At 39.7% G+C, this 27,742-nt stretch overlaps 1 protein-coding gene across 1 annotated transcript in view; it reads left to right on the top strand.

Moving 5' to 3' along the window:
* Positions 1-27,428, top strand: part of PLXNB2 (plexin B2) — a 267,979-nt gene extending 240,551 nt beyond the window's left edge. The window contains exons 25-38 of the mRNA XM_037387648.1: positions 2,816-3,045; positions 4,036-4,217; positions 4,975-5,041; positions 5,147-5,293; positions 8,564-8,720; positions 9,795-9,895; positions 10,794-10,878; positions 16,463-16,617; positions 18,271-18,431; positions 19,035-19,182; positions 19,686-19,750; positions 20,485-20,560; positions 22,546-22,620; positions 25,551-27,428. Of these exons, the coding sequence (XP_037243545.1) occupies positions 2,816-3,045; positions 4,036-4,217; positions 4,975-5,041; positions 5,147-5,293; positions 8,564-8,720; positions 9,795-9,895; positions 10,794-10,878; positions 16,463-16,617; positions 18,271-18,431; positions 19,035-19,182; positions 19,686-19,750; positions 20,485-20,560; positions 22,546-22,620; positions 25,551-25,655 (1,754 nt within the window). The 3' untranslated portion in view covers positions 25,656-27,428. The remainder of the gene's footprint in view (positions 1-2,815; positions 3,046-4,035; positions 4,218-4,974; positions 5,042-5,146; positions 5,294-8,563; positions 8,721-9,794; positions 9,896-10,793; positions 10,879-16,462; positions 16,618-18,270; positions 18,432-19,034; positions 19,183-19,685; positions 19,751-20,484; positions 20,561-22,545; positions 22,621-25,550) is intronic.
* The last annotated feature ends 314 nt before the right edge of the window (positions 27,429-27,742 follow it).

Here is a 27,742-nt window from a genome sequence, read left to right as displayed (position 1 = left end):
TGCCCGTACGTGCCAAGTATTCATGTTTAAAACTGTTTTCAGAGCTGCAAAATTTATTTGCAGCAATCAGCATACAAAGGGATAATTTTGCAAGCTCTCAGGAAAGAAATAGCATTTTGCCCTGTTTATCATGGGAAAACCTTAAGCTTGATTTGAGGAGCTAGCTAATTGTTCTGTGTAAATGTAGAGGCATCATCTCAGGGAAGGCAGCGGGAGGTGTGAAGGCTCAGCATTTCTACATGTTGAACTACTCACTGCAACGATTAAATTAGGCAACTGAGTGCAAACATTGCAAATATTGGCCTAAATGATTACCATGAAATGTCAGCTCATTATCTGAATTATACTTGCTGTTGGGTCATGTTGAAATAATCTCTCCTAAAAAAAACTCCACTTTTTATTTCTAAGGAGAAATAGATTATTTCATATTGACAGTGGCTAAAAAGCAGGATTGCATTAAGCAGCAATTTCAGGTTAGAGTTTGAAATTAATTTAAGAATCTCAGGGTATCTCAAAGATTTTGGCCACGCTGGAAACCTCTCCCAGTCTTGTTTTTCTGGCATTCATGGGACAGGATGTTCTTTTCTTGTACCAGCTTGCTTTCTGTGGAAAACTGACTCCTTCCAGGTTCAGGACACAAACCAGAAGCAAATCAAGAACTATTCCCAAATTTCAAACTGCATTTTGAACTGTGAGAGGATCTATCAAGGTTAACAGCCCTCCCTCTCACCACCTCTCCCATGGAACTTCTCCATTTCTGAAGGGAGAAGGTGCGTGTCTCTTATTGACACTGCTAATGGGAGGCTACAGGCTCCTGCTGCATGTTGGGTTGAAGGTTTCCTCTCTGCTCCACCAAGCACAATCAATGGGGAAGCAGAATGCACATCCAAGGAGTTATCTAGTTCCTAAACTGCATCCACCTTGTCTGACCTCAGCAAGGCTTTTTACAATGTCTCCCATAACACGCTCATATGTAAACTCAGGAAGTGTGGGCAGTGCGGTGGGCTGAGAACTGGCTGAATGGCAGAGCTCAGAGGTTGTGATCAGCAGCCCAGGGACGAGCTGGAGGCCTGGAGATGGTGTTCCCCAGGGGTCAGTGCTGGGTCCAGTCCTGCCCAGCCTTTCCCTCGGTGCCCTGGATGAGGGGACAGAGGCACCCTCAGCAGTTTGCTGGTGATACAGAACCGGGAGGAGCGGCTGATCCCCCAGGAGGCCGCGCTGCCATTCAGCCAGGCCTGGACAGGCCGGAGAGCTGGGTGGAGAGGGACCTGGTGGAGTTCAACAAAGGCCCGTGTGGGGTCCTGCACCTGTAACCCCAGCACCAGCACGGGCCAGGGGTGACCTGCTGGGGGGCAGCTCTGCGGGGAAGGGACTGGGAGTGCTGGTGGGCGGCCAGTTGCCCATGGGCCAGCGGTGTGCCCTGGTGGCCAGGAAGGCCAGTGGGATCCTGGGGGCATTAGGAAGATCGTGGCCAGCAGGTCGAGGGAGGTGATCCTGCCCCTCTGCCCTGCCCTGGTGAGGCCACGTCTGGAGTGCTGTGTCCAGTGCTGGGCTCCCCAGTTCAAGACAGACAGGGAACTACTGGAGAGGGCCCAGCGGAGGGCTACAGGGATGGTGAGGGGACTGGAGCATCTCCCCTGTGAGGGAAGGCTGAGGGAGCTGGGCCTGTGTAGCCTGGGGAAGAGACGGCTGAGGGGGGATCTTGTCAATGCCTACAAATATCCTTAAGGGAGAGTGTCAGGAGGATGGGGCCAGGCTCTTTTCAGTGCTTCCCAGCGACAGGACAAGGGACAATGGGTATAAACTGTAACACAAGAAGTTCCACTTGAATGTGAGGAAAAAGTTGTTTACCTTGAGGGTGAGAGAGCACTGGGACAGGCTGCCAGAGAGGCTGTGGAGTCTCCTTCTCTGGAGACTTTCAAAACCCACCTGGATGTGTCCCTGTGCAACCTGCTCTGTGATTCTGTAACAGTAAAATGAATCACTGAAGTCAAAACAAATTCTGGGTCCATATTGCAAAACTGTAATGTCAATAGCATGAAGTGCAGACAAACTGAAATACATGGGACCAAAGATAACCAAGGAAAGGGACATCAAGGAGGAAGCACAGATACCACAAAGCTGGAAACTACAAGATGCTTTTCCCTCAGCTGTGCTGAATGCTATAAAACAAAGAGGTAAATGAATGATTATCTGCAATAAAATTGCTGAGACAATACGTCACTGTATTAATTAACATGATGTTCTAGTCAGTCAGCAATATTGGGTAATTGGAAAGCCTTCAGCTAGAATAGCTGCTCCAAAGGATGGTTCCCTAATTGTTGTCCCTTTTAAGAACTTCAGAGCTTTCGAGTCCCACAGAATGTTTCCATCTATTTCAGTGAACCATTTAACCTTCTTCCTTCCTGCCATCCCCTTCCTTCCAATTAAATTAGCATGCTTTTACATTTTAAACCTTTCTTTCCTTGATTGCTTTGTGTTTTTTAAAATAACTTTTATTATGACCTAGACTCAGAGGGAATAGAATGTGCACTGGGGAAAAAAAAAAAAAAAGCCAACCAAGAAAACAACATAGCAGTGTCTTTTTTTGGCTCTGTGCTACAATCCTACATTCGTTCATGTCACCATAGGATTAGCTGTGGTCGTAGTTAATGGGGTAGTTGGTAAAAATAGCAATAGAAAATGTGAAATGAAATGGAGGTTTTGGTGTTGAGTTGCTTTTTCCATTAGAAGGTACCCAAAGAGATCATGTTGCCTAAAAAAGCAGCAGGCTTTTTTTACATGAACCTTTAAACTGTATTGCATATTATTCCAGATCTAATGATAGAGATGGAGGATCAGACAAATGATATCAATGAAGCTGGAATTCCAGTACTGGACTACAAAACCTACACAGACAGAGTCTTCTTCTTGCCCTCCAAAGATGGAGAGAAAGATGTGATGATTACAGGGAAGCTGGATATTCCCGAGGCCAGGCGGCAGACTGTGGAGCAGACTTTGAACCAGTTCTCCAACCTCCTCAACAGCAAATCATTTCTCATTAATGTGAGTACTGAAGTAGATACGCCTTGTCTCTTAGCTAGGCGTACCTGTGTGTGCAAGGTTTGCAAGCACAACTGAACCAAAATCATTAAAAATTAGTGATTTTTATACAGTTCTGATTCCACAGTAACCACTGAAGGTATGTGGCGTCACAGCCAGAGCTTCCTGGTGGCACGGAGAGACATGATCATATTTCTGTGCTAGGTCATGTAGTATGGAGTTAGTCAACATTGCAGTGGCCGTAGGGAAACAGATATTACCCAATCTGGCATAAAAAATGCTGTTACAAGTTTGTTTTAGCCTTTTAATAAATGTGAGCAGAGAATGCTGATTCCATTCTGGTTCATCACAGGAGTCACCTGCAGGTAGCCGTCTGCTGGAACTCTGGCCCAGAGAGGCAGAGGCTCCTCAAGTGGCCTATTCATCAAGGCTGATGAGTGCTCACAGCAGCTCTGAAGAGACTTCTAATTGCTCACTCTCAAAAACTGAGGCTGATTGTCAGACACCTAAATATAGATTTAGGCTTCTAAATTTTTCTCCTTTTTTGAATGAGGCCCCACTGCTGAGATAGTTAATGGTAGCATTACAGTTTACAGCAGATGAGAGCACATTCCCAGGTGTGCTTAGATTAGTGTCTTTGTAATTTGATGTGAAAGGACTAGGAATCTGGGGGAGAGGGGAGTTGGTTTTCTCTTTTTAAGACTTGTCACAGAACATCTTTTTTCATTTATTAAAGCATGCTTTTTAGATAAGGCTTCAGTTAAAGTTTATAAGCATTCCTTGTGTTAGCCCAGTACATTGTGTGTGTATCTAAAAACAAATTATAGGCAGCATTTTCTTATAAGTAGTTTTTTCAAACTTCTGAAAACTTTTCCATTCTGTGCTTAGGAGATCAATATTAAAATAATATCATTTGTCTTCTTAGTGCAGACAAGTTGAGGTTCTTCAGAAACCTTTCATCTAACTTGACTGTACATTTGTGTTCTGTTTCAGTTCATTCACACGCTGGAAAACCAAAGGGAGTTCTCTGCTCGAGCTAAAGTATATTTTGCATCTTTACTGACAGTTGCTTTACATGGAAAACTAGAATACTATACTGACATCATGAGGACACTGTTCTTAGAACTGATGGAGCAGTATGTTGTGGCAAAAAACCCAAAGCTGATGCTAAGAAGGTTTGCATGATTGTCATATTTTCTGTAGTTCTCTGGGTTTCTGTAAATGTATTCTTTTTGCAATGTGGCAGTATTAGAATGCCAGCTATCCGTGAAAGTCAGAAATAACCTGGCCCAAGCAGATTAGGTAGACAAGCTCACCAGGAATAGCTGTGGAAGGCACAGGCAGGACTGCTGGTGACAGATTTCCTAATTCAGATACTGTAGTGCAGAATCTGCATTGAGATTAGTGAAACATCTACCTTCAAACTACAATACTGAACATTTAATTTACTTTTTAATCTAATTTTATTCCAAATGATCTAGAATTTATACCACACATCATCTCCATGCTGAGCGCACATAATCAGCTTGCATTGTGCATTCAGTGAGGGCTTGCTTTAATGTTGCTAGCCTAAATAAATTACAAAAGACCTTGCTCTGTGTATGTTGTAGCTTTGTAATCTGTAGGTTATTTCCCAGTAACAGCATAACTGGGTTAATTTTTCAGCTCTTACAGTGTAGGCTCAGTTTAAGATCTTGCATAAAGGATGTCTGCTTTTCGGTAATGAACTGAAGGTACCTAGGAATGATGAGCGATACAAAGCACTTATCCTAAAGCAAGTACATGCTCTCAAGACTGTATAGGGAAATCACTGTATTAGGAGAGTGCATGCAGTTAAGCATGTAAAAATACTATATTTCAAGCAAGCAATGTTTTTCTTTAAAACTTTGTCATTAAGTACCCTTATACACAGGGTTGTTGGTTTTTTTTCAGATCTGAAACAGTTGTTGAAAGAATGTTGTCTAACTGGATGTCTATTTGTTTATATCAGTACCTCAAGGTAAGAGTTGAAATCTGTGGGGGTTTTTTACTGATAATATTTAAACATGCTGCATTTATTATATCTTTTGGGTTTGCTTTATTTCATTTCATTTCCTTTAAACAGGACAATGCCGGGGAGCCTCTTTATAAATTGTTCAAGGCTATCAAACACCAGGTGGAAAAAGGCCCAGTGGATGCTGTACTGAAGAAAGCCAAGTATACATTGAATGACACAGGCTTACTGGGAGATGATGTAGAGTATACACAGTTGGTGAGCAGAGCCATTTTTTCTTTTAAAATTAAGCCCTATAGCGTTACATCTGTACATACTTTTCTGGACTTCTGTGATCTGCACAGAAATTTGGGTCATGGGCAGAACTGTCAATAGTTTGACCAAAGCAAGTCTCCAAGCAGGAAAACTTACAAACTATCTTTTAAGCATTAAATCCAAGTCCTGCCACTGTGGAATCCATTTCAGTAAATCCATTTCATAGTTTCTGAAGTCTGTCTGAGCAGACAATGGTCAGTGTTTGGCTCCTTCCCTTTTCCCGTCTGAATTAACTGGCAATTGATTTTTGCAGAATTCTTGCACTAACATTATGCTTGAACTTTCGGTTGTCTTTCTCCCTTGTGATTGCTGCTCGTCAGCATATCAAACATCATTTTATAGATTATTTTATTGGTATACCAGGATGAGATCCTCTACAGTCTTGTGAGATGGCTCTGTAATTCTCCATAACACTTTATGAACCTATTTCTGCATTTGTTCCTGTGCAAGTCAAACTCTCCTGAACATGGGTAGCCCAACTGGTACTGAAGGGGGTTTATTTCCACCTAAGGAAATAATTCCCTGCAGTGATGAGGGGAAGCTCTCCTCTACAGGAAGTTCGGGAAACCCGTGTTAGATGCATGCTTCAAGTGGGATGAAGTGGACATCCTTGCCTCAGGAATTCCCCATCTGAGCTCCACCATCCCCTGAATCTGATCAGCAGTGCCATGGTCCAGTTCTATTATGAATTCTGCTTTGAGTTAATTGTGTTCCCTGCCACAAATTTCCAGCACTTTATCAGCCAGGTTCCAGTAGATGGATTCACTGTCTTTTTAAAAAACTGAAGTAGCCCACTCTAGCTGTTTAGGGAGTGTAAATTCTAGTTTTACTCTTTCTGACAGTCTTGCTGGTTTTCTTCAGGTTTCAGTGTAGAGCATATCAAAGATGCACAGACTGTCCTTCAAAGACCAACACAGGAAATTTTTTTCCTTCCCTTGATTTTTCTTTTATTGATGTGTTAGGAGCCATTTGTGGTTGTCTCCAACAGAGAAAGATGCAGTGACATCTCTGCAGTGTGGAAAGAGAAACAATAAAAAGCCTTATTAAGTCCCAGTTAAAAAAAAAAATCACCATTTTGTGTATTCTGAAGGAATGCTGATGGGAGGGCTGATGTGAGGAGATTGCTGTAGGATTTTCACTCACAGAATCACTAGACTGTGACCTAGACTGCCTGGGGGAAAAGGATATGCTGGGCAAGAAGTAGTATTTTAATTTCAATTGATATTTTGGGGATTAGTTGAGTTGTCATCTTCATATCTGAGCTGAAAGTGCCACCCCTAGAAGCCATACTGAGTGGCAATGCTGGTTATATTTTCTGTTGTGTATAGAGAACAAAATTTACTTGCACTGTACATCATTTAAGATTTAATGGCAATAATTCTTCATTCAGTCTGTTTCTTTTCACAAAAAAAAAGCCAATGCCTGCAATTAAGCTAAATGAATGCAGTGTGAAAGCAGAAAATTTGTGTATGCAATCAAATGGGGGCACAACAAGCATAGTAGCTAGATATTAAACATTATAGCATCGTACAGTAGCAGTATTTGGTCCAGATTTACAGATTTCCCATCAAACAAAGATTTTATCTGTGTGCATGCCCAGAAGATGATGAGATATATGTGTGTGTATATATATATATGATGAAATATTATGAAAGGGATTACTATTGCTATGAATTATTGGGCTCTTTAGTATGATGATGACATTGTTGTGGTAACTGAACAGTTAGAGAGCATTTGTGCACCAAGGCAGGTAAAAGCTTGAGTTAATTAGTTCACTTCTGCCTGAAAGTGAGACACGGTGGGAAAGTACGGTATAGAGCAGTTGTCTGCTTTCTAATTGTTCTTATTTAAAAGATGAATCTGTTTTGCATTGCTGGTTACACTGACATGCTGCATACTGAAGCAGCAGCAAAATCACGTCTAATTACCATAAAGCTAATAGGAAAAGGAAGGTGCAATCTTGTGATTAGTTTGAGAGTTCTGTCAGGGGACAGTGCAATCATGTTTAATTTGACTGCCGTATGGCCTAACTTTTCTTCACTATTTAAAAATACCAGCCATACAAATTTATTTATGAGGTATGAGATCATAAATTCAGGTATTATGGTTAGCAGAACTGTATTATCTGAGAGCTGCGATGCTTCAGATGTGCCTGGCCTCCAAAGCTGACTAGCAAAAGATCCACGAGGGCTCTGAGCTGTTGTACTGATTCACCTAGTGAAAGAAGGGGGCTTTTCATAACGTCTGTTTGGTTTTGGTGGTTTTTTCCTACTGGGGAGGTTTCCTGGCCATTGTTTTCTCATTTGCTTTTGTCTGTATTAAAACTGACACTTACATAGTAAAGCTACTTTAAAAAAAAATTACTCTAGATTTAGCAGATTACAGGCTTTCAAGATATTCTCTTTAACATTAAAAAAAACATGTCAATATTATCAGTAATATTTTGGAACTTGCATAAACTACTTAGGTGTATTTCCTGGAGCTATTAGAGTTATTGTGACAATAGTAATCAGTAAATTAAGTCTTCAAACACCAAATATTATAAAAATGGCTTTTATATATACATATATGTGTGTATTTATATATCTCTAATGAACAGCTGGTCACAGGAGGTAGTTAATGGGAGCTAAACAAGTCACTGCTCATCAGTTGAGCCATATTAAGGGATCATATGTACAGACCTAGTCTGCTCAACTTGAGAAGTAAACCACAACCATGAAGACAGCATAAAGGAAGGCAAAAGCACACAGTATTCTAGGAGTTCAGCAAAGAGCAGCTCAAATGAGTATTGGGAACTTATTAAGTTTGGGCACTGCATTACTTGTGCTTTTCTATGTTCCAGGTTATCAGGTTATATGAGAAGCCTGTAACTAGTCAGTAGTCCAACTGCTTTGTTCTTGTGTGTCCCTTTTTAATAAATTCCCAAGACTCGATAATAGTAGCATATTAGACATGAGTAAATCTGTTGTGCATCTTTTCTGTTTTGTTATAGTGGGAGGGTTTAGTTGGAATTTATGATGGCTGGTTGGCTGCATAACAGCAAAGAATCCCTCAGATAATCCATACTCCCATTGCAAATATGTGTTGCTAGGCAATAATCATTGCACAGTGAATTTTAGATATTGTTTGCATTTAAATTGCCCAGAAAAACAGGTTCAGAGGTAATTCACCACTGATTTGTCTTAATAACCATGTACATTCTCTTTTTTACAGACAGTAAATGTATATGTACAGGATGGAGGAACCGATTCCATACCTGTGAAAGTGCTGAACTGTGATACTATATCACAAGTAAAGGAAAAGATAATAGACCAAGTCTATCGAAATCTGCCATGTTCTCAGTGGCCAAAAGCTGAGAGTGTAGTTCTTGGTAGGTGGCTACTTGTGATATTATATTGAGCAGGTGAAGCATGTTGTGATTCTGTATTTTCCCCAAAAAAAGTATATAAAAGCAATTTGTTGCGGGGTTGGTTTTTTAAAAAAAAAAAAAAAAAAAATTGAATTCATGTTCAGCTGGATGCAAAATTACAGCATTTTGCAGCAATCTTAATATGCATTAAAAATTACTGCTTTCTTACAGAGTTCTTTTTCCTGACTCTTAAAGTTTTGATATACTGTCATTAGTGTGCAAAGAGCCTATTAATGACTGTTAGCACAAATGTATTCATGTCTTGACAGAGTCAGTATCTCAGGTGCTAATTAATGTGATAATGACAGCATGGACAATTAACTGATGGAAAAGTAATGATGCAGTTTCAGAAACTGGTACTGATTTTGACTTGCCTTTATGATGGTTATTCAAGAGTTATAACTTACAGGAGCTGCATGTTGAGGAGTTGATGAGCCACCCAGCTAATCCTCCTTGAAGGCTTTTAAAATTGCTGTTCTCAAGAAAAAAAAAAAATTATGTAATGTAAAATGCCTAATATTCTCATAATAATTGTTCCAATTAATAGTTTTGCAATATCTTCATTACTGACTTAATCTGAAAGTACAGGATGCAATTCCTGCTCTTAGAAAATCCTACTGAATTCCCTAAAAATGCCTTGTCTATTCTGTGTGAAGTCCTACTCTATTTTGGACTGATAGCAATTTGTATTATTTTTATATATATATATATAATTTATAGTATTTATGTTATATATAGTATATTATATATATAATACATAGAATTATATAATTTTGTAATATTCTATTCAAAAGAATGTAACTTTGTATAGAAAATAATCAGAACTCATGTGCATGGTTAGGAATAGCTCATGCAAACTTCTGTAATAAAGACCAACCTATTAAGCAGTAAAAAACACACATCTTGGCATGTGCCAAATTACTTCTTTTAATGTTGCACAATGCTTCGCTGGTTCTCTAAACGGAAACATTCTTGGAGTAGTTATTTTTACACATTGTTAAAAACTGGTTTTTTCTCATTTTAATTACCCCTTAGAGTGGCGTCCAGGTTCTACTGCACAGATCCTCTCAGACTTGGATTTAACATCCCAAAGAGATGGCAGATGGAAACGTATCAACACACTAATGCATTATAATGTAAGGAGGTGTTTCAGAGCAGTTGTTCGCATCTGTTAACTGTTCTCTTGTAATAAATAAAATCTTTATTTGTTTTTAGAGAAACTTCTGTGCTACATAAAGAAACAAAAAAACCCCTAGCTCTGGGTCTAGGCAATAAAAGCTCGGAAATATGAAAGTCTAGGTCAAGACATATTGCCTGAATGTCTTAGCAAAAACTCGTCACCTAAATGCCAGTACTTTGATTTCGTCATCAGTGCAGTGTCCAAATCCAGATTCCCCTTTGAACATTCTAAAGCTCCTTTTGTTAGGTCTTGTATTCATCTCTTCTGTTTTCTGCCACTTTCTACCCCTGAGAATTGTCTTTGTCCTTGCTCTGCTGCTAAATAGATTTTGGGTTGGTCTGGTTTGTTCAACAGCCCAGTCAGGAGAGCAGATGTTGATGCTTTTGTACATTCTATTTTAGGTTTCGTACTATGCACTCTACCAAGCACTTGAAATGCACTTATCTTCCTTTGTATGCTGTTTATTGCTTTCTTACAGCATATATTCTGATTAGGAAATATAGAGTGAGTTAGTTTTCCTTCAAAAAACAGACAAGTCTGATTCTTCATGATAAGCCCCATTTTTGTACAAAGGGTGCCTGCACCAGATTGATGAACCCCTTAAGTCTTGGAGCTGTTTCTAGCATTTTCAGTAATCTTAGAGGAGGTGTTGATGGCATGTCTTAGTAAGGGAAGGGGAGGGAGTATGTTCTGAATTGCAGAGCCAGTTGCCAAAGAAGCCTTTGAAGGGCAGCATTATTCATAGGTCTAGATTCCCTGAAAAAGATCACAGAAACTGCAGTTTAGGTTACGAGAAATAGGTTCAGTAGTGTGTACTTCTTTCAAATAACATCCTTGTGTTTGTATTTTCAAAGGTCCGAGATGGTGCCACGCTCATCTTATCAAAAATGGGAGTTTCCCAGCAACCAGAGGATAATCAGCAAGATGTCCCAGGGGAAAGTAAGTATCTTGTGGCCTCCCTACCTCCCAAGATGACTAGAAGTCAAAACCCACTCAAGAGGAATGATACCGCTCTCTTGATCTTATTTTTCGAGCACGTCTGTGGAGCTAGATATTCCCCACCAGACTACATGGGTCTTATTTGTTTTGTGTTACTCACTCTAGACTTGCAATGGTTTTCTTTGTCCTCATTATTAAAACCTTAAATAATGGGGCTTTAACCCTAATTGCTGTGCATCCATACCCCAGCTTAATAGAAGGCATTCTTAGCAAATATTTCCTTGCATATTTTGTTTCCTAATCCCACTACATCTGCAGTCAAACCATATGTTTCATCTGTGCAAAGCTTGATTTCTTTTTCTTCTTCTTTCTTCCTTTACTTACTTTCCTCTCCACGTTTCTTCCGCTAATTAGACTGAGAATTGAATGCAGTGTTCTAGATGAGCCACAACAGAGACCAGCTCCCCTTTCTGTGACATAATGGGTCCGACGCCTTTTTATTATTGCATTTCTTGCAATTAATGTTGCCTTGCAAGCTCATCTCTGTAAATTCATATTTTGTGTCTCCCTCCCTTTGAGTGATGTTTCACCAGCTACGCTAGCTTGGTTTTTCCAGGGTTTGTTAGTTGGCTTCATTTATTCCATACATGTTTTCTCCTTAGATGCAGCGTTTTCCACAGATCCTTTCTTCTTTGTGAGATTTGCAATCCACTGTAAATTAGTGTCAGGAATTCCCATATAATGTTTCCTCTCTTTCACATCACTGTTGCAGCTGTTTCATAATTCTTGCATTGCTGTTTACTACAGTATGCTGGACTTCTCAGCACGGAAGACAACCTGTTAGCTTGCAACCTGTCTTTTAAAGCTTTTATGTCTACATGTTAGTATTCTATCTAGACCAATTTCCTTTATCTCAAAATCTCTTGAGACACAATATCCATTACAGACTAAAATGCACTCAGATTTTTATGGAAATACTTACTTGAAAATTTATGTTCTTGTCACATGTGTTTCCTTTACATTTAAGATGTTCGGTTTCTCTATGTTTTTTTATCCTTATATTCAGTTATTTTACAAAAGGTAGAAGTTAGATTTATGGAACAGTAATTGTTGAGATCGTTCTTCCTTCTATGAACTCATTTGATATGCTTTTCTGTCTAGCACTTATTGCAAAAGCTTCACTTAATAGTTTCATTCCTTTAAACAGATTTACTGATCTCAGATTTAATAGGTTTCAAGGCCTGGGCAGTCACACAGATTGGAAATAGTATGCCAGAATTGTATATTTTTCAAGAAGATGGGTCTCAGCTGATAGCTCGGGCATATATTGCTATTTAACTTAAATGTACAGACTTCCGTTTAATTTCTATTGACTGTTGGACAGGAAATTAGGACAGGCAGAATTACTTGCCATTTACTTTTTACTCTGTCCTCCTGGATGCTTTCTGTTGAGACTCTTCCCAGCATCCTTGAAAGGTCTTTTAATTGTCGTGGCTATACCTTGACTGCTATCCTCTCACCCCTTTACTGCAAGTGCCTGCCATAGTGGGCCAAGTGGTGGCTACTCTGTCATAGCAGGTGCCAACCCAGCATGTTAACTTAAAAAGTCATCCATTTTAATAAAGAGAACAGTGAAGTGCAGCCAGTGAGCTGTTTCCTAGTCCCTGTTCAGTTCGGTAGCACGAATTGCGGAGATAACTGGTGAGACGGTAGTTGCCTCCACTCTAAAGAAGTGGAGTGGACCATGAATGGAGCTTGATGGTGTCCTTAGCTTGTTTTGCTTTCTTAACACAGAGCAGTGTTCAGTCACCCATTCTGGGCTGTCAGTCTTCATCCTCCCCACCTCTCTACCCTTGTGGCAGGCAGTAGAGGACCGGACCATGTGGTTTTCTTTTTTTGCTGTGTTTGTGGGGTTTTTATTTTTCCTCCTTCTCTACAATTATATCTTTAGCTATGATTCAGTATGGTGAAGCTCTTTGAACATACGTGATCTGCATTCCAAGATGAACTCCTTAAGTTATACGTGTGGCATGCTAAATTGTAAAGGAAGAGCAGACTTCTGGGGGCAGTGCTGTCACACAAGGGCTCTCATACACCAGAGAAGAATCTGCAAAGAATTGATCCCAAAGTCTGGGGTGAAGACAACTTCTGCCATGTTTATTCTCCACATCCTGTCTTGCACCATGGTAGAGTACAAATTTGGGAAGGCGATGTTTTGTGCCAGCCTAGCCCATTTTCTTTAGTGCCAGAGGGTCCTCTGAGCTATCTGGTGCCAACTTGTTCTTTTGGAAAGCTATAAAATACTACAAATGTAGCACAAAGCAAGAGTTTGCAGTAAGAGTGATTTGTGAGACACTATGCATATAAAAGGGACAGGAGAAGATCAGAGGCTTCCCCTCCCACACATACACATTTATATGACACAGGGATTTACAGGGTTGGAATAAACAGAAATCCTATCCCAGCTCTATGAAATGAGGCCTGTGACAAAGTGGTTTTCCTTTTATTCAGAGTCTCTCATTAACTTGCACCTTTTGCATTGAGAAGTGTCAGCTGAAGCCGTTGACTGTCTGCCAAAGTACTAGGCTTTGCACAGAACAAAAATGTAAAACCGTGTTCAGAGGTGTTGCTCTAAATCCTGGCATTGCTTCCATACTGCTTTTGATTCAAAGCTTCTAACAGGAAGACACTAGAAGCTGGAGGTTGTGACAAATTAAATGCAGCATCTTTTGCTTCTGGAGATAATAAATGCAATTACTAATTTGTGTCAAGATGGAGAATGGTTTCAGTGATTTCGTGCTAGTATTTCTGTACTGTAAGCTAACAGAACATGCGCTGTTATTCTGGGGTTTTTCTCCAGGTTTTTTGTTTGGTTGATTGGTTTCTGTGTTTTCATTCTGAATAAAAATAGACAGTGTTGCAGATCAGAAATACTGATCAGCAGATCTGTGTAGGGCAGCCCTTTTTTCACCCCCATGGAGCAGTCTATTCACAGGCGGGGAGGAGACTGGAAGGAAGCTAACGAGCTGCAGGCCACACAAGGGGAAAGGAGCTGTTTTGTCTCTCACCGTCTCACTTACCTCCATCATGTTTACATCATGGTTCATACCACTACAATTAGTCACCGCAGTCAATGATTGGCATTAACTCCTCCCAGCATTATTTTATATTGGCCAAAGAATGTCCAAGGGCCAAGATTAAGAGTTTGGGGGGAAGCTTTTGACTCAGTGGGCACAGTCTTCTCCCTGCTTACGGCTTGACATCTAATGTGGTTATTGCAATAAAAAAGGAGGTGTTTTGCCCTACCTTTTATTTTCTTCACCTCCTACTTTTCCATTGGGAAAAACATTATCTCACAGAGATGTTCTTTTCTCTGAGCAGCAATACTGCTGACATGTTTTGTGGCCCCATGTTTGAATTTCTCTTCCTCTTTCTTCCTATTTTTAGCAATGAAGTGGGATCTTTATGTTGCAGAAGTTCATCTGCTTGAGCTGTAGTCTCTTAATCCCTGCTTTCCTATGAAACAACTACTATTTCACTAGTAGCCAATTCCGTCGTTGCTAAACAAACACGGGCCAAATTAAGCTGCACATAAGGGCCATTAACCTCAGTGGAAACCCCTTGGGTTGTTTCTCTTCTCTGCAAAGTTAAACTGGGCCATATACCATCAGGAGGGCAAAGAGAGGATAAATTCCTCTGAATCAAAGGAGGAAGCAGAAGCGTACCAAGCAACTGACATAAGGCTGGAAAATAGTTTCTGCTCTAAATGCATGATTTGATCTATTAATTTACAAAAGTAAATAACAGACATTGCAAAAGAAATTCCAGGCTGCAGGCCCAGCAGCAGTTCTTACTGTACTGGCAGATGATTGCAGTGAACGGTATCTGTTGCAGAATCGCAGCTGCTTCAAAATAAAGTGATAGCTTTTATTTTGTTCTTGCTTCATTCACATGAACTTCCAGGTCAAATTAAGGACTCTCAAAGGACAACGTGATTTAATGTGGGATTTATTTTTTTCCCTACCTGGTTAAAGAGAAGCAAAGGCCCCAGAAGACTGCATAGCTAGTGCTTCCCATGAGGATATATAAAGTAGATTCAAGTGGAAGTGTTGGCTTGGCCACATTGCACCTAAATATTATTTTCCCCTGAGATGTAAAATACTAACATAAGTTCAAGCTAGTAAATTTAATTTAGTAGCTGTTGAGTAACTTAATAAATTACTATGGCCAAAATTTTGAAGAAAAAACTCATGCAATTAGAAAGTGATATTTTCTGCTGTAACTGGGGTTTAGTTATGTTAGATATGTATATTAAAGGATAAAACTTAGCAGTAATGCAAAATACTTTGTGCAATATGACAGAATCACGATTTTTATAGGAAAAATAACTTTCCCATTTTTAAGTCGTCAATGATTTTAAATGCACTGATAACTTCCACTGGAAAAGCACCATTGATTTTAGAGACTATGCCAAGCAGATGTAAAAATTCAGAAATTAAGGGAAGAACAAGCAAAACCAGGAGATTTTAAACTAAGTTTTTGTCAGAGAATCTTTTTTGAAGGGATATTAATTGCAAGTTAAAATGATTGTATCCTGTCTTTTTTAACTGTTTGTAAGAAAAGATTCTCAAGCATAGAGTTTGTCTGAACATTCATGTTGATGCTGAAGTGCAAGACTCCCTTTATTCCACTGCGTGATCATGGAACTAAGCTCAGGGACCAGGTGTGTGACCGAGCCATGGATAGCATAGTAAGGCACTGTATTCAGATGAGCTGTCATTAGCATCCAGGTTCTTACTCCTTATAGTTTCTGCTATATGGTAGCAGACTTGATGTAAGTCTCTTTCTCTGGTTTAAGCTATGAATGCTGACAAATTTTAAAAAATCTTATTTATAATGGATTATAAAAATTGCTGCAGTCATTACCTCTGTCTGCTGGAATTCACATCCTCTCAACAAAGGGATGCATTTTTCCTCCTTTTAAGTTATAAAGTGAAGTGGCACTGGTCAAATGCTGATAAAAGCAGGTTTGAACTGAGGTACCATACTTCGAACTCAGAAGTTAGGGTAAAACATAAATTGTAATGGTGATACCTAGAAAAAAGGTTGAGATAATAAATTCTTTAATTACCACTGAAAAACTCACCACAACTACTACAGCACTATCTTTCCTTGTACCTGGAGTAGGATAAAATTGCTCTTTCTGTGGTGGCTGTCAGGTCAGAACTAGCTGAGTTTCTGTAACTTGATCGTGTCTCCAAGAGTTCAGAATGGGGTAGAGTACGTCAATGTGTGGACCTCAAAAAATGCACATACTGTGCTTATGTGACCGAACAGGAGTTTCCTTATTATGTGATTCCTTCCTCTCCCTATGCAAAAGCAAGCTTTTTCAACTTAGGTTCAGCACTTAGCTTGAGTTGCGTGGGTTGGACAGGAGCAGAGTAATCTAGATCCTTTTAGCAAGAGGACGGGTATGTGCAGGATAGGGAACGAAGATCTTACATGTACTTATGTATGCGGGGCTTTGGGGTTGCTGTTTTCGATATGAGTCATTTTTTTGAATTATTGTGATTGCTGTTTCTAGGACATGCACTCTTGGAAGATGAAAATAAGGTCTGGCATCTAGTCCGGCCAGTAGATGAAATAGATGAAGGTAAATCAAAGCGGGGCAGTGTGAAAGAAAAAGAGAGGACCAAAGCTATTACAGAAATCTACCTGACCAGACTTCTTTCTGTGAAGGTAAGTCTCAGATGTGCCATGGTTACACCTTACTTCTGTGGATTTTGAGGTACAACTGAAGAAAATGATGCAAATACTAGTCGTGTGTTTGGCTGCAGTTTTGAATGTGTCATACTTACAAGCTGGTGTTAAGAACTTCCAATGATTAATATGCCGTGAGGAACATTACTGGGAAAGAGATAAGGTATAACTCCCCGATCAAAGCTGATAACCATGATTATGTGTTCATTAAATAAGATATTTTTCTTTTAAGACAAAGATGGGTATTCTGCTCTGTGCCACCTGTTTAGATAGTATTTTGTTAGGTTTTCTTTTGAACAAAATGCTTTATGAACTGCTACAGAGCCTGGTATTTTCCTATTCTTGTGTGTGACCAGTGCTGCAGTATAACCTAGAAAAATAAGAATGTTTTCCTATAATAATAGTCCTTTTAGAGTAGTTTTAGTGCTTATGCTGCAGAACGGATCACAACTTTGTGAAGCATTCCTCCTTGCAGAAGGAATTTAAAATAATGTGTTTAATGACCCTAAAGCCAGACTCCTCATGAAAATGAGAGCGGTCTGGCTCCAGCTAAGGCCATTTGTCCAAGTGTGAAAGTGGACATGAAGGAAAGCCTGCACATAGACAACACAGACTCAGGACAAAGAGCCATCAAGATACTTACATCCCTCTGTGCTGTTCATAACTCCGTTGCAGCTGCCGCTTTTGTGTTCACTATAGCTAGTTTATACATTACCAGTCTGGAGCTTTACTAACTCATGCAGAGCTGGTGAGGTGTTATGGCTGGGACCACAGCTATCCCTCTAACACATGGACTGTTGATGTGTCCTTGCTAACAGCAGAGTGGCTATGGGCTCCTTGCCTTCCTGGTCCCTGCCTGTTCTGAGGCTGGCAGCTGGAGTGACAGCGAAGGAGGGTGTAGCCCTTCAAATGCATCCATAGGGCCAACCAGCTGAGTGGGGATGAACTGCATGTGGCCTCAATGGGGTCATCTCTAAAACAAGGGGGAAATCTCTGAGGTCACAATCTCTAAGGTCCAGGCAGATGCAGGAACCCAACCAAGCACACAGTCCTTCTGGGATGCTTCACTCCTTGGGCTCAGGGGAGCTCATGGAGCTGGGCCAAACTGGGTGTCTGATGAGACCCAAGTGCTTGCCCTTAAACAAAAAGTCAAATGCTCACTGGTACTTTTTCCTCTGTCTCTTTCTAAAAATTTCATGGAGCCAGAGAAACTGGAGGTGGGAAGCTGCAAAACCATTAAAAAAATGGCTAACAATTATTTTAATGTGCACAACAACCCTGAAGTTTAAATGTATTGTATACTTAGCAATCAGTTTCTGCTTCTTCTGTCAAGCAGAAAGCACGCCTTTCTGTGCAAACTTTAGAATAGTTGGTGAAGGCACAACCTTTCAGGCTAGAACATAAAATTGTTCTTTAGAAGGTCTTTACTGTGTTGGCACTTTGCCAGGTCGCTGCACTAACAAGTTGCTTGGGTTTTGTCACCTGGTACACTTAGCACTTAGGATAAAGGCCATCAGTAACCGCAACTGGATTATGGGCTGTTAATGTCAACAGGAATGAAAGATTCCTGGGTGGCACTGAGTTCATCCTGTAACACAAATGTAACGCATTTTTTTAAATTTTACTTTTAAGGGGACACTTCAGCAGTTTGTAGATAACTTCTTTCATAGTGTGCTCAACTCGAACCATGTGGTGCCACCAGCTGTGAAATACTTCTTTGACTTTCTTGATGAGCAAGCAGAAAAACATGACATCAAGGATGAAGATACCATTCACATCTGGAAAACAAACAGGTACAGTATGAACAGAGTTAATCCTTGTATTGCAGAGAAATGAGTGTAATTCCCAGGTATGTCCTGGCACTCACCACAAATCAAAGTAAATGTATATACGTATATACATTTCTAATTCTCAGAATCGTTTTAATTGATTTAATATGTTTATGTGATCAAAAAGATTCCCTGTAAGCCTAGGAGCTGCAAAAATGAAACCAGCCTACCTATGGGGTTGTTGTTGGCAGACGTACCATGTCACTTTCTGTCTTTCCTCAGAGAAGAGGAAAGCAAAAGAAAAATGGGACTGGATTTACCTGTCAAAGCACAAAATCTAATAAAATATTACTCAGGTAGTTTCTCTAACCACTCAGACATCTCTTGCTATTTTGGGGCACTCAAGATTTTTCTCCTATGGGTTTTTCCATGAGATTTGTAAAGGCTTGGTTTTCAGTCACGGAAACCAGACAACAGATAGCTTGTATAAATGTTGAAATATAAAATGAAGCTTCACTGTTGTGAGGACATCAAAATTCAAAACCCGTTCTTAATTTCATGCGATTTGCTCGTTGTACAACTTTTATTGTGTAAAAAGGATTATTTATCTTTTTCCTTGCTTTGCAGCCTGCCTCTTAGATTCTGGGTAAACATACTGAAAAATCCCCATTTCATCTTTGATGTTCATGTTCACGAAGTAGTAGATGCTTCCTTGTCAGTCATTGCACAGACTTTCATGGATGCTTGCACAAGAACAGAGCACAAATTAAGCAGAGTAAGTGATTTGCATTCTACATTCTGACTATGCTCATGCCTGACAAGACAAAGGGCATCCTCATAGACAATACCCATTCTCTGAGGGGATACAGCCTTGATAGTTTCTTTTTAGTTTTATAATGAAGTTAGCATTTCACCACTTAACAGGTTGGTGAACGTGTCAGCATTACTATGTAGTTTGCCAATTAATATTTACAAAAAGGAGAAAATAGCAACTGCTTTTATAAAAGGCAAATTCAAATACTGATGATTTCATGTCCACCAATAGTTTAGTATCATCTTGCATTAATATATTTGTAACCCTCAACAGTAATGCGGTGTGTAAACTTTGTCCTTTTAGGACAAATAATCCCACCAATGTTAATAAGCATCCAGATGTTAATATCTGTAAAGCTCAAGCGCATATGAATATAAAGGCTTGATCTTGAGGGTTTTACTTTCTTTTGCTTCCTAGAGGTGTTCATAAATCAACCAAGTTTCTCTCTATGATATATTTTTCAGGATTCTCCAAGTAATAAATTACTTTATGCGAAAGAGATCTCTAATTATAAGAAAATGGTGGAAGAGTAAGTATAGACTCTTTTCATCCTTATTCAGTGTTTTTAGGGCTCTAAGCCTGTGTAAGAGGAAAAGCGAATGCTGAGATAGTCAAAGTCAACTGCCAAATGTTAAACATTTTACACCTGAATGTTACAACACTCCCTTGGTGGTAGTGTTGGCAAGGTTGAAACAGAGCAGCGTTATGACCCAGTGCGTGTTTGTATCTGTGGAGATGGATGGATAGATTTATTCAGAACAAAATATGATGCTGTTTTCTGCAGTGGTTGTTGTTGCCCATACGATATGTCTAACCAGCGCTGCACTTCCATAACTCAGTAGAGATCAAAGCCTGGAAACATTTTTACACACACATTTTTTTCTTCCATCTCTGAACTTTATTCATTTACATAATTGGCAATTCTGTGAATACTGCAGAAGATCTGCCACAGGACAAAACTCTTGCTAGCTGATGACTTCAGAAGTTTGAAGGCCTAAAGTAATCATCAGCTGCAATTGTAAATATATTTCTTTCCTGTGGTATGGCCCTGTACAGTCAGGTATGATTTGCCTCTGTTGTGAACATACTGATGACTGTTGGAAGGCAGGATTTCTAAAGGAATCATTGGTCTGTTGTGGTAGAGCATCTCCTGCATTATTAGGAGGCATATTTAAAGTAATTGCAAAATTGAAAGACAGAATTACTGAAAAAACACACTGTATTTCATTCACCTAATTGAAAGTCTGTTTTCATCTGTTTCAGTTACTACAAAGGTATTCGTCAGATGGTGCCAGTTAGTGACCAAGATATGAATACCCACCTAGCAGAGATTTCTAGGGTAAGAATAAATTCCATTTTCTTGTCCTGAAATTGGAACTAGCACAGTGTTTCTTTGTCTTCTCTTTCTGACTCAACAAGGGGGGTTTTGTATGTGCAAACATCAAATGAGATATTCATAAATCTATGAAATATTCCTGTTGAGTGTAGTCGTGCCTTTTAGCCCTTTGAAATATTGATTACTGATTGGAACCAAGAGTGGTCATCATCACTAATTATCTGAGTGATGATGTAGGTCCCAGAGCAAAATATTCAGATTTTTTCACATCCATTGCAGAAAAATTACAGCACTCTAATTGTTTTTCCTCTCCACAGCATATAGAGGATTTTTAGCATTGATCATATTGATGAGAAATAATGACTAAATTCAGAGTGATACCACAGCAAAAACTAGATTCCAGAAATGAAAGAGGAGGCCTATACACCAAACATAGCCTGGTTTAGCCCTGTCTGTACAAGGGCAATACTTCCGCTTTACACTGCATGTCAGAAGCTCACCGTGTGCTCGCTCAGTGGCACTTTTTCTTTTTGCATTTATAGGTTATCGGGGGTTACCTGTCATGGAGAAGAGCAGAGGGGTGTGGTTGATAGCTGGGGACTGTGGCTGGAGACAGGTGGAGCAAAGACACTGCAAAATCTGCTTCAGCCTTGAAAGAGCCTGTCTGCTCTGCAGCTCGGCTTAGCTAGAGGAGGCTTATGCCTTTGAAGCACTCAATTTAACTTGGAGAACCAGGAGAGGCTCTCACTAGTCTTAAAAGATGTTTAGCCTGAGCAAAAAGACAGTGTACTTACTGGCTGGTTTGCTCATTTGCTTAATTTAGTTGAAGTGCTGTAGCGTGAGGAGGATGTTTGGGAATTTTTTGGAGTTTGTTTATTTCAGTGCCCTTAAGACCTAACATCTTGCAGATCAACATCCTCATGAGAGTATTTCTATTTTCAGTCATTCACTACAAAACTCATCTGCAGTGACATTTAATTTTCCAGTTCACTTTATTTATTGCACAAATTGAGATGTATATAAGTTTAAAAGATTTGCTGATTAGAAGTAAATTCAGTAGAATGTTTTAACATTAGCAGAATATGTTGATCCTTTCTATTTACATTATAAATTATGATAAAAATTAATATGGAAGGGGTGATCGAACATAGCAAATTTTGATCAGCTCTAGAAGTGACTTTTATAGAGCAAGGAAAGACGGATGTTTCTCTGCTGCTTTAGGCCTTGGGTAATCATTTACACCAGTATCAATATTTTGCAATTCTTAATTTTCTTAACTGACTTAAAAGACTAAAGGCATAGCTAGAAGTTTGAATCCTATACATTTGAATGAAAAACACCTGTTTAGACAGGTAGAGAACATTCACTGAATAAGGTAAATGTTGGGGGGAGGGAGGAAGGGGTGATGGAAGGATTATTTCCTGCTTCATTTAAAGTCCTTTGTGTCTGTCTCCCTCTCTCGCCCGACCCTGCTTTCCATCTTCATGATTCAGATGGCTTTTTCCAAACGTATATGTGCTCACGATCCTGACGCGTTACACCTTTGCTGTAGTGATGTGTGAATAATTTCAAAGAGCTGGAGAAAGGATTTCAAACAACCATGACAGTGACAGAATCAATGCTTTAATATCTCAGCAATACGTAGATTTAACAAAGTAAATGCTTTAGTTATATATACCCATGTTGCTAACAGATGTTTCTTCTGTAGTCTACAGTTTATTGTTCAGAGGTCAAAATATTTTCCATCTCCAGTGTTAGAGTTGTAGGCAGGGTGGAAAAACACCAGTGGGAAAGCCTTGATCTAAAAATCACCAAACAAAAGTTTCTCACCCCTTTTTTCTGCCTCAACTGTCATTTAGCAAAAGTTACAGGGTACGGACCTTGCATTTGGAAATCTTGTAAATTGTATCCAACAGTTGTGCATGCGCATAACTTTCAGCTGTCTGTGATCATATTTTGACATGTTTGCTGCCTGCTTGTGTTAACAGGCACATACCGATTCCTTAAATACACTTGTGGCTCTACACCAACTCTACCAGTATACTAACAAATACTATGATGAGGTAAGTTGCGGCTGTTGTTTTCATTTTTTAATATCAATGCTAAAAGGTTATGAAGGCTAACATCAGTCTAAGGGAATGACTTCTGGAATTCCCTGGGTAACCAGCTCAAAGCAACGCTGAACAGAAAGCTCAGATTTCGAAGTTACACACTTTGCTTGGCAATTACACTGGTCAAGGGTGTGTTGTTGTAAATGAACAATTTCATTATGGGCTGTCTAGTTTTGTGACAGTTTAAAAGTGATAGTTTAACAAGATCTGGAAGAGAAATGGATTTAAAAATCGTTTCTCTTCAGTTCTACCACCCTAATTCCTAAGAATTAGGACATAAGAATGTCACTAAGCAAAAAGTAATCATCAGAGCTATATCAGGTTTCAAGCCAGCGGGGGGGTTTTATTAGGAAGAATCCATTAAACTTTTTTTGCCTGTAGGAATGGGGGCTGCCATGACTTTTTTATTAGTTAGATGCACTTAAAACTTCCATGCATGCTACTGTCCCTGTTTTGCCGTGCCAAATGAAGTGCCTGCCCAAGGTAAAGCGAAGTAGAGTAACTGTTGAATATAGCTTGATTCAAAAGCAGGCTTACAGATGCCATCCAAAATGTTTCTTAAGTTTTTCACGCCCTGTGGAAAGAGGGACAAAGAATATACCAGTGTAGCTGGGCTGTGGCTATGGCTCTCCAAACTTAATCTGAAAACAAAAAGAGAGAAGGAAACTTTTATTCAAAGGTTTCCATGGAAATGAATGCTTCCAGAAAACTCTCAGAATTAAATCAAAGCAAGTAAGAACAGATGCTGAATCAAAAAGGAGTGCAGCACATGTGAGCTCTCTTTGGTTTGTCTTGCACCTCAGCACAGTTCGCGTTTTCACTTACATTTAGCGCTAAGGCAGTGAGTCTCATCCTCAGCTTCACTGCAGCTGCTTTATACAGGAGCAGCCAGCCTGTCGCAGCTTTCAAACAGATGTAAGCAGGGAAAATCAAACCGCCCCGAGAAGTCTTGCAATGAGGGTCAGTAGGGGAAGCGGCCAGAGGAATGCAGGCCAACCCAACGGCGTTGGTTTCCTCGCCCCTCGTCCCCAGTGCAAACCGAGCTGCTTTCAGCACCTTCCCCCATGTATCCATGGCCTGCCCTCTTCCAGAAACACTCAGGGGTCCTGCCTGATAGAGGGACCGTAAAGCCCTGATTCTTCCACACTCCTGTGTCCTGCTTCCACTCATGGTTTCATGTTTGGTGACAGGCACAGGTGGAGTCACCGGTCTGTGGGACTTCATTAGTGGCAGGCCACCAAAACCCAGTGCATAGCTGCTGCTCTTCCTTTCACGTACATCACTGTGTAACAACAAGGTGCATCTGATGAAAAGGCTGCTAATTCAGAGTTATGGAGATAATCTGTCAAGAACCATTCAGTAAAATTAATCAAGGTTATTTATTTTCCGTGAAAATGTTTTAATTTGCATAAATTGGAACATTTTGCAGCTGCCCTTGTCCTTATTACTGATGCAGTGGTTCCCGGCATGCGCTGTACCTTCTGCATCTCTGCAGGGCTTGACAATGACTAAGTGGGTACATTCTAATTGTCCACATTTATATGAAGGATATAGTCACCAGCAGAGATAATCATGAATTATTTAGTCTAGATTTGAGGAGTTACAGATAGATGTAATTGTTTAAATTAAGGGAACAATATCAAATTAAATTAACCCAAACTTAAATACTTTACTAAGTGTTTATTAACTCTGTCTTGTAAAAAAGTTTTCATGCTCTAAAACCAAATCCATTAAAATAATTATTTCTAAACAGATTTGCTCCTGTGTTTGAGACTCAAATGCTATACCAGCCCTTCAAAGTTAAATTATTGGTTTGATTGATACTGACTGCATTAATCTCCACTGTCAATGATGTGCAAGAAGTAGTGAGATTCACAGGTAGCGACAGGCAAACTCTGTTTCTCTGGTTCTTGTACTTGCACATTTATACGGTATTTAAACAGAGCTAAAGGTTTCGGCTTGATTACAGTGTCTGACTTAAATTAATAAAGCCAGTTCTAGAAAAGGAACGGTTTTGCCTTGTAATACATTCTTCTAATGGTGAAATCTAATAGTTGGTGGAAAAGTTTTCCTAAAGGATGATGGAAATTAAAACCTTTTGAAACCTTTGAAATTTGATCTTGAGAAGCCCTAAAAAACTCTATTTGAAGAAGAGCCTTCTCATAACAGTTGACCTTTTCTAGCTCTTGTTTTCAAATCCCTCGTGTCATAGAGTCATACCTTCTTATATATACTCCGTACAGCTGAGGCTGCATGCAGGACGCTGGGGGGCTCCTCTGATGAGCTCATTGCTTCCTGAGCTACGTGGTACCGGGTCAGAGTCGCAGCATTCCTTGGCGAGAGCCAAGGGGAGCTGCCGGCAGCCCCCTGACGCTGTGGCCAGACCACTTTCTTCCCTGCATTGCCTATAGACACAAGAGACCTTGCGTTGCCCTACCTTATGCCAGTGCGTGGACCACCCAGGAGCTTCGCGTAACCAAAGCAGATGCAGCTTAACTACTGCTGATAAACGACCCTTCAGCCTTGTAGGGTGCAACGCAAGTGAAAGTGCTGTTTCTTAAATAGCTATAAAGACGCTTTTCCCCCTGCCTGCTCCATCTTGGAATGTAATATTTCACAAGATAAAGTGCTACCTATTAATTTGCTTGAATCCCAGCATAATGGGAAACATTACAGCAACTTAGATAAAGTAACGGAGACGATCATTTTTATTGCCTTTGTGTAAAAATAGAATGTGTGTCCTACTAAATGGACTTTATCTTTGATACAGAGAGAATGCAGAAGACTCTATACAACCGAAGTAGTATCAAACACTTGGTCCGGGAACTATGTCATATATTTTAAGCTAAATGATTCTAAACATTCTGTGTTTATTTCTCCAGATTATAAATGCACTTGAAGAGGATCCAGCTGCACAAAAAATGCAGCTTGCCTTCCGTTTACAGCAAATAGCAGCTGCGTTAGAGAATAAAGTGACTGACCTTTGACTCAAAAGCCGCAATAAAGAAATCTGATCTGAAGATGTTCAAATTCATTCTTCCTGTTAAGGAAATAGTGTTCTATTTTTTAATGTATAATTACAACTTTAAATGAAATATTTCATGTTTTTTTGATAGCAGAGGTGTAATGTAAAGAATTTTTACTGTAAATTATGCTTCTAATTAAAAGCTGTGTTGTGTGTAAATGAATCTTCTGTGGGAAGGAGAGTCCTTTGGTTGGGGGCAGGGTGGGGGGTGGAAGAAGGAAAACCTATAGTTCGTTTAATTTAGTAGAATCTGAGACATCAGCATTTAGGATTCATTATACTATAGCATCCTTTCTACATTAAGCAATATTTGTACTAAGAAAACAGTAACATACTCAGAGACACATGCAATATCCCCTTTTATTTTGATAACTGGAAATTGATTTCCATATAGCTCTAAAATTTAGTCTATGCTCATAAGGAACGTTGTGAACAACATGTCTGATTTCTCTGGAAGATCTGAAAATGGGATTTGCTACCACACACGGTTCTTAATTTAATTATTTATGTCCATGGTGATGCACAGTATTGCACCCACCACAGTTGGCTGCAATGGAAATAAGAGTAATGTCAGTGTAGGAGGGTTCTACTGATAAAGTCTCATTCGTTTCAGAAATCACTGCAAAGAAGGAATTAGTCCTTAAAAATTTACAACTCTTTGTTATTATTGTGAGTTTTATGATATATGCTAATGTGCCTTACTTGTACTAATTCTGTGAATCTGATGAATGGTTTTGTAAAAAGAAGCAGATCAGAAAAAGAAATATTTATGTGCTATTGAATGACTTTTGTGTGAAAAACATGACCAGCAGAATGCTTGTAATTAGCTGCTTGCCGAGAGTGTGCTGTTTAACATGATTTGATTATGTATAATATCTTATTTTAGAATGGTTCTGATGATTTTTTAATTTGAATCTTGGAACTGTCCTAGAAATACCATCACTTGTTTTTATTGTATTTGTGATGTAAAATACTAGTATGATATTGGAAAATTCATATACCCGTCTATTGAAAACCACTCAGTCAGTTTTGAGCCTTGGAATGCTGCATTTGATTAAATACACACCATAACCCATAACAAAGAAAATTGAAATATCTTGTCAGAAAGTGTGTGTTTACAATATAGGTAAGCTCCGTACAAATCAAAAAGTTAGGTACGTCTTCTTACATTGCTGTATTGCACATCAGAGAACTTTATTCCTCTTTGTCTTGCAAGTCTTTGGCAGTAAAGTAGCATTTTAATGAAGCGCTGCCATCTGTACTCCTCCGTGCATTGTCCTGCCGAGCACCCGGACTCTGCTGATTCTCAGCGAGCTAATGCAATGTCTGCCGCCCATTCTGCCTGCCCAGTAGGTTGTCACACAGTTTATTGATTGTTATTTTTTTTCCCCCTTTTTGAAAATTTCCTAGTATGTGTCAGTGGGCCTTTCCTTCAGTTTCTGAAAATCAAAAGCCTCACCAGAACTGGTTTCCTACCCAATAATAGGCTGGAGGGTTTTTGCGGTTTGTTTTGTACTCAACTTGTTGCATTGTGTATAATCATTCCTCAACCTGCCCGGGCTATAAGTTATTTTACACCGTTTAGGACTGAGGTACACGACTTCTACATCAAGGTGCTTTGCCAGCTACTCCTTCGTCAACAAAAGCATCCTAATTTCATGGCTAATCTGTTACTTTGTCATTATTTGTAAATCCTGTTAATTGTAAATCAAATACAATGTTGGTTTTTTTTCCACCAAGTGTCACGGGGTCTTTACTGAAACTGGGGGGCGGGGTGGATGTTAAAAGGGGTTTGTATTGCTTCCGCCAGGGGTGACAGCGCAGCAGCAGCATCCATCAGTCTGCGGTCGGTAATGGAGGAGCACAGCACATCCTGCAGATGCTGCGCCTGACATCATGCCCTTTTTATGGGCATTTGCTCTGAAAAATGAGAGTACTCTTGAGAAGGGAGGATGTAGTGCAACATCCCGTAGCGAGGTCTTCTTGCCCGATAAAAATCCATCTTGGGACCAGAAAGCCAATTAAAGTACGGCTCAGCAGCATCTCCCC

This window comes from Falco rusticolus, chromosome 5 (assembly GCF_015220075.1).
Source record: "Falco rusticolus isolate bFalRus1 chromosome 5, bFalRus1.pri, whole genome shotgun sequence".
In the NCBI taxonomy this organism is placed as follows: domain Eukaryota; kingdom Metazoa; phylum Chordata; class Aves; order Falconiformes; family Falconidae; genus Falco; species Falco rusticolus.
Note: the sequence above shows the minus strand (reverse complement) of the source record. Positions and strands in the feature narration are given on the sequence as shown.